At 49.6% G+C, this 12,737-nt stretch overlaps 1 protein-coding gene across 3 annotated transcripts in view; it reads left to right on the top strand.

Annotated features, from left to right (window-relative positions):
- The window catches only part of CAGE1 (cancer antigen 1), a 358,253-nt gene that overhangs the window by 255,799 nt on the left and 89,717 nt on the right, over window positions 1-12,737 (top strand). For all 3 annotated transcript variants that reach the window (XR_003942755.1, XR_003942753.1, XM_030208903.1), the window contains exon 6: window positions 3,243-3,347. Coding sequence is in view for 1 of the 3 variants with exons in the window: in XM_030208903.1 (XP_030064763.1) it covers window positions 3,243-3,347 (105 nt within the window). In the remaining 2 variants the exon portion in view is untranslated. The remainder of the gene's footprint in view (window positions 1-3,242; window positions 3,348-12,737) is intronic.

Below are 12,737 nucleotides of genomic sequence, written 5' to 3'. Positions count from 1 at the left end.
GCGCTGGACTCCGATGTCGGAGGATTATGCTGTGCGCCTTCCCTTGGACCCAGCAGTGCGCAAGGCGCTGAGTCGGTGGATGCAGACAGACAAGTTGTCTGCGGGAATGCCTCTGGTGACCCCAGAGTGGATTGTCGTCACGACGGACGCCTCGTTGTCGGGCTGGGGAGCCCACTGCTTGGGAAGGACAGCGCAGGGGCTCTGGTCTCCTGCAGAGGCAAAGTGGTCTATCAACCTCCTGGAACTCAGAGCCATTCGGTTGGCGCTTTTGGAGTTCATCCCGGTACTGGTGGTTGAAGCCTGTACGGGTCCTGTCGGACAATGCCACGGCTGTGGCCTATGTCAACCGCCAGGGAGGGTACCAAGAGCGCCCCTCTAGCCAAGGAGGCTATGAATCTTTGCCAGTGGGCGGGAAGCGAACCTGGAGCAGCTTTCAGCGGCCCACATTGCCGGAGTCATGAATGTCAAGGCGGACTTCTCAGTCGCCATACCTTGGAGCCCGGAGAGTGGCAGCTATCTGCTCAGGCGTTCTTGGACATCACGAAGCGCTGGGGCCAGCCGAGCCTAGATCTGATGGCGTCATCGGCCAATTGCCAAGTGCCGCGCTTTTTCAGCAGAGGACGGGACCCTCGATCCCTGGGAGTAGATGCTCTTCTCCAACAGTGGCCGACACAAGAGCTTCTCTATGTGTTCCCGCCCTGGCCCATGTTGGGCAGGGTGCTAGACCGGGTGGCAAAGCATCCCGGCCAGGGTAATCCTGGTGGGTCCGGATTGGCCCAGGCGTCCCTGGTATGCGGACTTGATCAGGCTCTCAGTCGACGATCCTCTGTTGCTGCCAGTGGAGCAGGGCCTGTTACATCAGGGTCCTGTGGTGATGGAGGATCCCTCCCCCTTGGTCTTACGGCCTGGCTATTGAGCGGCAGCGTCTGAGGAAGAAGGGCTTCTCAGACAAGGTCATCGCCACTATGCTGAGAGCGAGGAAGCGCTCTACTTCTACTGCTTACGCCAGGGTTTGGCGTATCTTGCAGCGTGGTGTGAAGCAGGCTCACTTTCTCCCTTCACTGCTCCAATTTCTTCAGTGTTGGCGTTCCTGCAAGAAGGTCTGGAGAAAGGCCTGTCGCTCAGGTTTCCCTTAAGTCCAGGTAGCGGCTCTGGCTTGCTTCAGGGGCCGCCGAAGGGTGCTTCCCTGGCTTCGCAGCCAGATGTGGTGCGCTTTCTCAAGGGAGTTAATCACCTGCGCCCTCCTCTGCACTCAGTGGTGCCTGCGTGGAATCTCAACCCTGGTACTAAGAGCATTGCAGAAGCCGCCTTTTGAACCCTTGTCGAGGGCATCTCTGAAAGACCTGACGTTGAAAGCAGTCTTTTTGGTGGCTTCACTTCAGCCAGAAGAGTTTCCGAGCTCCAGGCGCTCTCATGTCGAGAGCCTTTTCTGCAGTTCACTGAGGCAGGAGTGACTATTCGCACAGTGCCTTCCTTCCTGCCAAAGATTGTTTCTCGCTTCCATGTGAATCAGCAGCTCTGTCTCCCTTCCTTTCGTAGGGAGGACTACCCAGAGGAATACTCTGCTCTTAAATATCTGGATGTGAGACGAGTCATCATCAGATACTTGGAAGTGACCAATGATTTCCGGAAATCGGATCATCTGTTGTCCTGTTTGCAGGTCCTCGTAAGGGTCTGCAGGCTGCTAAGCCTACAGTGGCAAGATGGGTCAAGGAAGCCATTGCAGCGGCTTATGTGGCCGCGGGGAAGGTGCCGCCTATCCAGCTGAAGGCTCACTCCACGAGAGCTCAGGCGGCCTCGATGGCAGAGGCCGGATCCGTCTCCTTGGAAGAGATATGCAAGGCGGCAACTTGGGCTTCGGCTCATACATTCTCCAAGCATTACCGTTTGACTGTGGCTGCACGGGCGGAGGCCCGGTTTGGAGCTTCAGTGTTGAGGTGAGGGATTTCAATGTCCCGCCCTTGGTGAGTACTGCTTCGGTACATCCCACCAGTCTATGGATTGATCAGCTTGATGATATGGAAGGTAAAATTATGTATAATCATACCTGATAATTTTCTTTCCGTTAATCATAGCTGATCAATCCATAGCCCCTCCCAGATATCTGTACTGTTTTTATTCTGGTTGCATTTCAGGTTCAAGTTTAGTCTTCAGTTACTTCAGAAAGACTTCGTGTTCAAGTTTTTTCACTTAGATTCTTCAAGAGTTAAGACGAGTTTGTGTTACAGTGAGCTGCTGCATTCCTCTCCCCTCCGTTTTACGGGGCTGGATTGAGACTTAAAATTCTGCCGGCACTCCCTCCCGCTTCGTGCGGCTGTAGGGCAGCTTTGTACCCCTCCCGCTTCGGCGGTTGTTAGGGTCAGTCAGCTCCTCCCGCGGTTGCGGTTGCAGGATAAGCCAGATCCCCCCGCATCGGCGGGTGTGGTGTCCCTCCCCCGCTCTGCGGGGATGAGCTGGACGGATTCCCCTCCCCCACTTGTGTGGGGATGAGCTGGATTAATTCCCCTCCCCCGTTTCGGCGGTGGTGAGCTGGGCAGAGTGTCCCTTCGTGGGTGTAATTCTCTAAGTGCTGAGTCCTGCGGATGGAGCTTTGATATCGACATACTGAGGAGTTTCCGGCAGCACATGACCACATATAGGGAGGCAAAAGTTTGCTCTCTATCTCCACCTGCTGGTAGATGGACACAACCCACCAGTCTATGGATTGATCAGCTATGATTAATGGAAAGAAATTATCAGGTATGATTATACATAATTTACCTTTTCTGAGCTGCTCAGAGTTCTATTGAGGCACAGCCCAATTCTGTACTCTGGCTCCACCTGCTGGTAGATGGACATAAACCCACAAGTCCTGGACTCATCTGGTGCGATTAATGGAAAGAAAATTAGCAGGTAAAATATAATTTCTCCATTTATAGCATGGGATGAAATTACTGTATTTCAAGTTTTTTCAGAATTTCTTCTTCCTAAATTTTTGTGAATTGAACCACAAGTACTCACCATTCCCTTTGGTAAATATAACCTAAACTCCACCTTGCTTCCTCTTAGTGTTACATCCTTTTTTGCCTTTTTGGTAAATGTTAATCCTGCCTTTCCTCTTTCCCTCAGTTCTGCAAGTTAATTACATAGTAGTATGGGTAAAGGCTTAGGCTATGGTGTATTGAATAGAGCGCTGAGCTTGTAATTGGCGTGGAATATGCCTTATACAGTAACTGCTCATATTTTCTCTGATACTTTATTAGATACTGCGAATGGGAAATTTTTTGCATGTAAAATCAGACGAATGCATCAACCTTTCAGAAGAAAACACAGAGCTTCGTAGAAATTTGAATAAGCTACTATGCAAGGTACATCATTATTGTATATTCTACTAATGATTTGCAAAAAAGTTTAAATGTTATAATAGAGAGTTAGTTAAAACGTATAAACTATAAAGAACATTTTTTGAGGACAAGCAGACTTATTAATTCTCACAAGTGGGTGACGCCGACCCATGTCGTCCAGTTCAGGATTTTTAAAAGTATAAATAGAGCACTGTGGAGTGCAAAACAACACACTCCACCACACATGAGCGAGTGCCTTCCCGCCCGCCACGAAAATGCGGTCTCCTCAATTCTTTTTCTACCGTGATGAGGAGAGGGTCCTAAAGAGCTTTTTTGGTGCCTTTTGGCAATTTTTTGTTCATTTATTCTCCTTTTATTGTATTCCTGTTTTGGACCCGCCTTTCTTTGTTTTCCTTAAGTTTTTAGTTTGTTTTCCACAGTTTGTTTCCTTTTGTCATCATCAGGTCGCTTTTAGGCTTTGACTTCGACTGGGAACTTGCCCTATTTTTTTTTTATGCCTTGCCCCTTTTTCAGGCACCATCACGTCATTTAATTTAGTCGAGGAAGATTTTCCTTCCATGTCCATGAAAGTTCCCAGTGGCTTTAAGCACTGTACCTGGTTGCAGTCGGACAGTCTCTGGGAAAGACACCCATTCTTGGTGTCTACAGTGTCTTGGGCCCGACCATAGCCCCACTAACTGTGTTCACTGTCTTCGCATAAAGAAGAGGACCTGGATTTCCAGAGAGGATCAACCTGAGAAGAGTTTTGGAGCCAAGTCTGGTTCCTCGACATCGGCATTGATGCTGTCGGTAAGCATGGCTGCTGCTAGGCCCTTAGTCACTGGGAGCAGTAAAGCATCAAATGGGTCTCCACCTGCCTTGAGGCCTGATGCTGTGCAGAGCCCCGGGACCGTCCATCGTCGGACCCTGACCCCAAAGCAACATGTGGATTCGATGTCATCCTCGGCACCGAGGAGCCTCTGTGACACTTCGGCCGAAGGCCAAGAAGCATCGTCATTGGTCGCCCTCAACACATGGTGCCGGGAGCTCTGGGGCATCGAAAGATTTGGCACCCGAGAAGTGTCGCACCGGGAGGCCTGCTCCCCCTCCATATAGGAGGTGCTGATGCGCCAGTCTCCCAGCAGCCAAGACCCTGATCCCACATCGACACCAGCAGTTCTGCAACCTGCACCTGAACTGGCACCCCAGTCTTTCTCAGTATCGGCCCTTGATGAGCACATCTGGGCCTTCCTCCCTGACCTGCTGGATGGCCTCATGAAACGGTATGCATCGACATTGGGGGTGCTTGCACCTACCCTGTCTACCATTGCGACCCCGCTTGGCCCTGAGCATGCAGTGCAGCATCTGACACCAATGCCACATGCGGCTCCGGTGTCGACTGCCACCCAAACCGGCACTTCTTCAACATTGGTGGAGGAAATTTTGTCAGACTTGAGGTATGAACCGACTTCTCGGCGTCGTTCTCAAGGGCATGGTTGCTCCATGTTTCGACACTCCCATCAGGAGGTATGGTCTGACACTGAAGAGAAGTGCTCATGGGATTTCAAAGGAGGATCCAAGGTACGTTTCCTCTGATGAGTCTATGGAATTCCCTCTGAACCCTCCCCTCCACCTGAAGGAGAAAGTCTCCTCCAAAGAGCCTTTCGTTCCCTTCTTTGTTAAGGAAATGGCTGATGCTATTCCCTTTCCTTTGGAAGTGGAGGATGAGCCCAGGGCCTAGGGAGGCTGTGACTGTTCCTCTCCATGAAGTACTCCATGAACTCCTTGTTAAGAACTGGGAGTCCCCTCTGTTGGTCCCTGATGTGCCCAAGAAGATCAACACCCAGTATCAGATCCACAGCGCACCTGATTTTCATAAGCCTCAGTTGCCTCACATTTCCATGGTGGTGGAATCCACGCTCAAAAGGGCCAGGAGTTCCAGACAGTATGCCTCAGTGCCCCCAGGCATAGAAGATAGAACCCTGGATTCTTTTGGGAGGAAGATGTACCAGGCTTCAATGCTCATCTCCCATATACAGTTGTACCAGAGCTTCATGAGCATCCCCTTGCAAATCTCGATGCAAAAGTTGTCGGACCCGGCTGAGAGGCTCCCCCCAGAGCAGGCCAAGTCACTTCACAAGTTGGTCAAGCAGCAGAAGGCGTGTTGAAAGTTCTTGGCCAGGGGCACTTGCAACACTTTTGATGTGGCATCTAGGGTCTCTGCTCAGAGTATAGCAATGCACAAACTCTCATGGCTATGTATTTCTGACTCTGAACATTCTGTTCCGCAGAGCTTGCCAGATGCCTCATGCCAGGGGGGATAATCTTTTTGGAGAGAAGGTTGAGGCGGTCAGTGACCACATCAAAAACATTCTGATACCATCTCTTCTCTTTGCCGCTTGGCGCCTTCTGCATCTGCTTCCTCAGCTAGGAGGTTTTTTGGCAATCCAAGGAGGAGTTCCTATTTCTATCAGAAGCTTGGGTACAACCTCTCGTCTCGGCAGCCTGATCAGGCTCAGCCCCAGCACGCTCATTCACGTCAACAATGTGGCCTAAGGCCCCTGCTACTCCTCTGTCAAAGCAAGGGACAAGTTTGTGACTGGCTCCAGCAGAGCATTGCCGCAGTAAGAGTGTCCATCCTGGACGTCTTGCCGGTCAGGGGGGAGGCTGAAGTTTTTCCACAAAAGATGGCCCCTTATAATCTCCGACCGGTGGGTTCTTCAAATAGTCTGTCTCGGATACACACTCAGTATCAAAGACCTCCAAATTGCCCACTGAGAGCTCATTCATTCAGCTTTCAGCACAGGCAGGTACTTGCAGAGGAACTCTCCACCTTTCTGAAGGCCCATGCTGTCGAACCCATTCCACCAGGTGGATAAGGGCAGGGATTCTATTCCAGGTACTTCCTTGTGCAGAAGAAAACAGGAGGGATGCGTCCTATCCTAGACCTAAGGGCCCTGAACAAATTCCTAGTCCAAAAAAAGTTCAGGATGGTTTCTATGGGCACCTGTCACAAAACGCCTACCACCTGCCTGGGGTTACCCCGCGGCCACTTGTCTATCACCAGCATTGTTCAGGTCCACCTGCACCTGCCGCTTGTGTTCTACACTAGCACCCTCTTCCCACTGACTGGGTCACAACCTCCTCTGGGCAAGTCTCCCACTCTAAAATTATCCCCAGTGATTTCTAGATTACTGGGGCCACACTCCCAGTGGTCCTACAGTTCCCAGAAAGCATTCGCAGACCCAACACACAAACCACCAGGATTCTTTATCAGTCCAGACAGGCAGAGGCAATAAACAATTATTTACTGTCATAAAAATATCGAACAGTGGACAGAAAAAGTGCAATCAGCAAACAAGAACAGGTAACTGAAATATGGATCAATTATAACACTAACTAAACATTTCTTTACTTCCCAAAAAGTACCTGGGAAGTTCAGGACATATATAACTGTTGTTTGCTGAGCCTCAGCAAAGAGATCCTTCTCTCTTTTCTTCCTGGCTAAGACTGGAGGCAAAACCAGTACACTCATGGAAATGAGTTCCTGGGCTAATCAGAGTCCAGTCAACAAGATTTCAAAAAAATTACAGAAGGACCTTACGAGACTGGGAGACTAGGCGGCTAAATGGCAGATGACGTTTAATGTGAGCCAAGTGCAAGGTGATGCATGTGGGAAAAAAGAACCCGAATTATAGCTACGTCATGTTTGTGCAGTGCTGCGTACGCCTTGTAGCGCTATAGAAATGCTAAATAGTAGTAGTAGTCATGCAAGGTTCCACATTAGGAGTTACAGACCAAGAAAGGGATCTGGGTGTTGTTGTCGATAATATGCTGAAACCTTCTGCTCAGTGTGCTGCTGCGGCTAGGAAAGCGAATAGAATGTTGGGTATTAGGAAAGGTATGGAAAACAGGTGTGAGGATGTTATAATGCCGTTGTATCGCTCCATGGTGCGACCGCACCTTGAGTATTGTGTTCAATTCTGGTCGCCGCATCTCAAGAAAGATATAGTAGAATTGGAAAAGGTGCAGCAAAGGGCGACTAAAATGGTAGCGGGGATGGGACGACTTCCCTATGAAGAAAGACTAAGGAGGCTAGGGCTTTTCAGCTTGGAGAAGAGACGGCTGAGGGGAGACATGATAGAGGCATATAAAATTATGAGTGGAGTGGAACAGGTGGATGTGAAGCGTCTGTTCACACTTTCCAAAAATACTAGGACTAGAGGGCATGCGATGAAACTACAGTGTAGTAAATTTAAAACAAATCTGAGAAATGTTTTCTTCACCCAACACATAATTAAACTCTGGAATTCATTGCCGGAGAACATGGTGAAGGCGGTTAGCTTGGCAGAGTTTAAAAAGGGGTTAGACGGTTTCCTAAAGGACAAGTCCATAAACCATTTAGTACTAAATGCACTTGGGAAAAATCCACAATTCCAGGAATAACATGTATAGAATGTTTGTACATTTGGGAAGCTTGCCAGGTGCCCTTGGCCTGGATTGGCCGCTGTCATGGACAGGATGCTGGGCTCGATGGACCCTTGGTCTTTTCCCATTGTGGCATTACTTATGTACTTATATAAGGAAAATACCTAATACATTTTACAGGCTTAAAAACACACTGTTTCTTAACAACACCCTTCTCCCAATGATTCAGAAAGACGATTGGCTATGCTCTCTGTACATAAAGGATGCATATTCTCACATCCCGATATTTCCAGCCCACCGGAAGTATCTTCATTTTCGGCAGAGAACACATCACTTTCAGTACTGCCTTTTGGCCTCATGTGAGCTTCCAGGGTCTTCACCAAATGTCTAGCGGTAGTTGCAGCTTCGCTACGCAGACTGGGAGTCCATGTGTTCCCATATCTTGATGATTGGCTGGTAAAGAGCACCTCTCCGGACGGAGCTCAGGAGTCCATGCAAATGATTGTTCGGGTGCTCAAGCTACTAGGGTTCATTTTAAACTACCCCAAGTCCCATCTTCACCCTGTCCAGCGATTGGAGTTCATAGGAGCCCTGCTCGATACACAGAAGCTTCGAGCCTACCTTCCGGAGGTGAGAGCGGACACTCTTGTCGCACTCACTTCCAAGATTCGAGCCTCTCAGCAGGTCACAGCTCGGCAAATGTTGAAATTGTTGGGCCACATAGATTTCACAGTGTATGTTACACCCATGACATGTCTTCACATGAGATAAGGTCAATGGACCCTGGCTTCTCAATGGTATCAAGCCACTGAGAGCCTAGAAGATGTCATCCAAGTGTCCCCAGAGCTTGTACGCTATCTTCAGTGGTGGACAATTTGATCCAGTTTGGCTCTGGGACTTCCATTCCAAATTCCTCAGCCACAAAAAGTGCTGGCAACAGATGTAGATGGCTTCACTCCCAAGGTGTTTGGGCCACCCAGAAAACAAATCTTCAGATCAATCTCCTGGAGCTCCAGGAAATCTGCAATGCTCTAAAGGCTTTCAGAGATAAGCTGACTCATCAAATTGTACCCATTCAAACAGGCAGTCACATTGCAATGTATTACACTAGCAAGCAAGGGGGCACTGGACCACGCCCTCTGTGTCAGGAGGCCATCCAGATGTGGCATTGGGCTTGCAACATGGCATGTTCCTTCGCGCCACTTATCTGGTGGGCAAAAAGAATACTCTGGCCGACAGATTAAGCAGGATAATGCAACCACACGAGTGGTCTCTCAATATAGGCATAGCACGCAAGATCTTCGGAGCATGGGACACCCCCTCAGTGGAGCTTTTTGCCACTCAAATCAACCACGTCCCTCAGTTCTGTTCCAGGCTTCAGGCCCATGATAGACTAAAGTCAGATGCCATCCTCCTCAATTGGGGGACAGGTCTTCTGTATTTGTATTCTCCCTCTAGTGGGGAAACCTTTTCTGAAACTCAAGCAAGACCGTGGAACCATGATTCTGATCGTGCCATACTGGCCACGACAGATATGGTTCCCTCTTCTTCTGGAGTTATCCTCCAAAGAACCGTGGAGATTGAAGTGTTTTCCGACCCTCATCATGCAGAATGAGGGGTCCCTTCTACATTCCAAACTCCAGTCTCTGGCTGTCACAGCTTGGATGTTGAGAGCTTAGAATTTGCTTCCTTGGATCTTTCAATGAGTGTCTCCCGGGTCTTGCTGGCTTCCAGGAAAGACTCCGCTAAGAAATGCTATTCTTTCAAATGGAGGAGGTTTGCTGTCTGGTGTGAGAGCAAGGCCCTGGATCCCTTTTCTTGCCCTACACAGACCCTGCTTGAATACCTTCTACACCTATCAGAGTCTGGTCTAAAAACCAACTCTGTAAGGGTTCACATTAGTGCAATTAGTGCTTATCATCAACATGTAAGCCCATCTCTGGACAGCTTTTAGTTTGCTTTATGAGAGGTTTGCTCTTGTCAAAGCCCCCTGTCAAACCTTCACCTGTGTCATGGGACCTTTATGTCGTTCTCACCCAGCTGATGAAATCTCCTTTCAAGCCACTGAATTCCTGCCATCTGAAGTACTTGACATGGAAGGTCATTTTCTTGGTGGCTGTTACTTCAGCTCATAGAGTTAGTGAGCTTCAGGCCTTAGTGCTGGATGCATCTTATACTAAGTTTCATCCCAACAGAGTAGTCCTCTGCAAACACCCTTTACTGCCAAAGGTGGTGTCAGAGTTCCATCTGAACCAGTTGATTGTCTTGCCAACATTCTTTCCCAGTCCTCATGACCATCCTGGCGAAAGCAGCTTGCACACCTTGGATTGTAAAAAAGCACTGGCCTACTATATGGAGCAGACCAGGCCCCACAGACAGTCTTCCCAACTTTTTGTTTCTTTTCATCCCAACAGGATGGGAGTCGCCATCAGGAAACGCACCATTTATAATTGGCTGGCAGATTGCATTTCTTTTACTTATGCCCAAGTTGGGCTAGCCCTAGATGGTCATGTCGCAGCTCACAATGTCAGAGCCATAGTTACGTCTGTAGCCCACATGAGGTCAGCCTTCAGTTAAGATATTTGCAAGGCTGCGACGTGGTCTTCAGTCCACACATTCACATCACACTACTGCCTTGAGCAGGATACCAAACGCGACAGTCGGTTCAGGCAGACAGTGCTGCAGAATCTCTTGGGGTCTGGAATCCAACTCCACCTTCCTAGGCTCATTTTATTCTGTTCCAGGCTGCACTGTCATTCAGATTGTATATAGTTTCAGGTTAATCTGTGTTATGTCCTTGTCATTACGAGGCTCAATTGACCAGTTTTTGGTGAGCCTGTATGCTAGGGATTCCCCATTTGTGAGAATTAATATGCCTGCTTGTCCTTGGAGTAAGCTAAAGTACTTACCCATAACAGGTGTGCTCTGAGGATAGCAGGCTTTATATTCTCACAATCCCTCTCACCTCCTCTTGGAGTTGTCTCCTTTGTTATTTTTACTTTATTTTTGCTGTAGTATAAAACTGAGGAGACCGTGTTCTTGCAGCAGGCGGGAAGGCACTTGCACATGTACGGTGGAGCGTGTCTCGCACGCCACAAAGCTCTGTTTATACTTTTATAAATCCCGGACCGGGCAACTGAAGATCTTCCTCCCATCTCTTCGTGTAAATACCCTGGGGCGAAGAGAGGAGGAGCAGCACTCTATACAAGCGAGTTATACTGCCTTTGCCCCCCCCCCCCCCCCCATTGCCTTTTCCAGCCCTGTCTCCGCCAATTCCAGCTCCTCTCTGGCCCGCCTCAGGACATAGTTCCTTAAGCAGACATAGTACACCATGTCTCTTTCCTCCAAGTCAAACTCATCCTGCAGTTCCTCAAAGCTTTTTATTTCTCCATTACTCCATATCTGTCCCAGTGTACTGAACCCTTTCTTAGCCCATTTCATATATGTATTCTCTCTCTGTACCTTTTCTAATTCCACTTTCACCGAGTACAAGCAGGCTCCATATTCTTATGTGTGGGTCGTCGTCCGCGACGGCCCAGGAGACTGGAACTTTTCTTTAGAAAAAACTTGAAATTTGCAGAATGCTCCGTCGTGCGGGTGTGAGTGCACTACGCATGTGCAAGCCGCTTCCCGCCCATGATGCGAGCCTGACTAAACCAGTTCTTTTTTATCCGCGCTGTGAGAGAGTTGTGTGAGAATTGCTGCTCCTTGTTTTTTGTCGGCCCAGAAGAATGCTTTTTCGCGTTTATCGCGCCCTTCTACTTTGTTTTCTTCTTCAATACTTAGTATTTTTTTAAAGAGTTTTTTCCCTTATTTTTTTAGTTTTTCCTCAAATTTTCAAGTTTCCTTTCTTTTTCGTTGCAGACGCCTTTAGGCACAATCGAGCCTTTTGATTTCGCGGATGCTATTTTCCCCACCTATGTCATCGAAGACTCCCAGCAGCTTCAAACGCTGTACTCGCTGCAACTGGACCATCTCGAGTACCGACCCTCACACATGGTGCCTCCAGTGTCTTGGGCCTGATCATCTTCCAGCTGGTTGTAAGCTGTGTAAGTTAATGAAGAAAAGGACCCAGGTGGCTCGAGAGGCTCAGCGCGAATGACTTTTTTCTGATCGGTTAGGTCCTTAAACGTCGGCATCGACATCGGTACCGAAGTCGGCTGCATCGACGTTGAGGGAAGCAGCACCGAGAGTCCAAGTAATGGCTGCTGAGAGACCACTTCGAGCTGGGAGCAGCGAGGCATCGAGTGGGTCTCCACCGTCTCGAGGCCTACTGTTATGCAGGCCCCCTGGGACCGACCTGATTCGGACCCAGACCCGAGGAGGTGTGAGGATTCCACGTCCTCATCGGTACCGAGGAGTGTCGATAATGGGCGTCGAGCGAAGGTGAAGAAGCACCGTCATCGATCTCCTTCCAGACACGGTACCGAGAGCCGAGAGAGTCAGCACCCGAGAAGCGTCGGCGCCAGGAGGACCGCTCACCCTCCATTCAGGAGGTGCCGATGTGTCGGTCGTCCAGCAGCCTGGTATCGGCTCTTGAACCCCCTCAGATTCTGACACCGACTCCTGCTCCGGCCCCACAGTCTTTCCCGATGGCAGCTCTTGATGAGTGTATCCGGGCCCTTCTTCAAGAACTTCTGGAAGGATTGCATCATCAGTCTGCCTCGGTGTCGGGGGTTCTTGCGCCTCCTGTACCGACTGCTGAGACGACATCTCGCCCATCACCTGTGAGGAGGTCCTCGCCCTCGGTGCCGTTTGCGGTACCGGAGCCGGTTACCACCCGGCTCAACTCGACATCGGCAGAGGAAGCTTCGCCGGAGTCCAGGCAGGGGTCGACTTCTCGGCATCCCCCACGAGATCATCAATCCTTGAAGTAGAGACAGGCTCGGGTTCGGGCTGCTCTTAGGGACCTTTTGTCCGATACCGAAGAGGAGCGTTCATGGGGTGAAGAGGAAGACCCCAGGTATTTTTTGGAGGAAGAGTCCT

The sequence above is a fragment of the Microcaecilia unicolor genome, chromosome 1 (genome assembly GCF_901765095.1).
Source record: "Microcaecilia unicolor chromosome 1, aMicUni1.1, whole genome shotgun sequence".
NCBI classification, from domain to species: Eukaryota; Metazoa; Chordata; class Amphibia; order Gymnophiona; family Siphonopidae; genus Microcaecilia; species Microcaecilia unicolor.
This window is presented reverse-complemented; position numbering and strand designations above follow the sequence as displayed.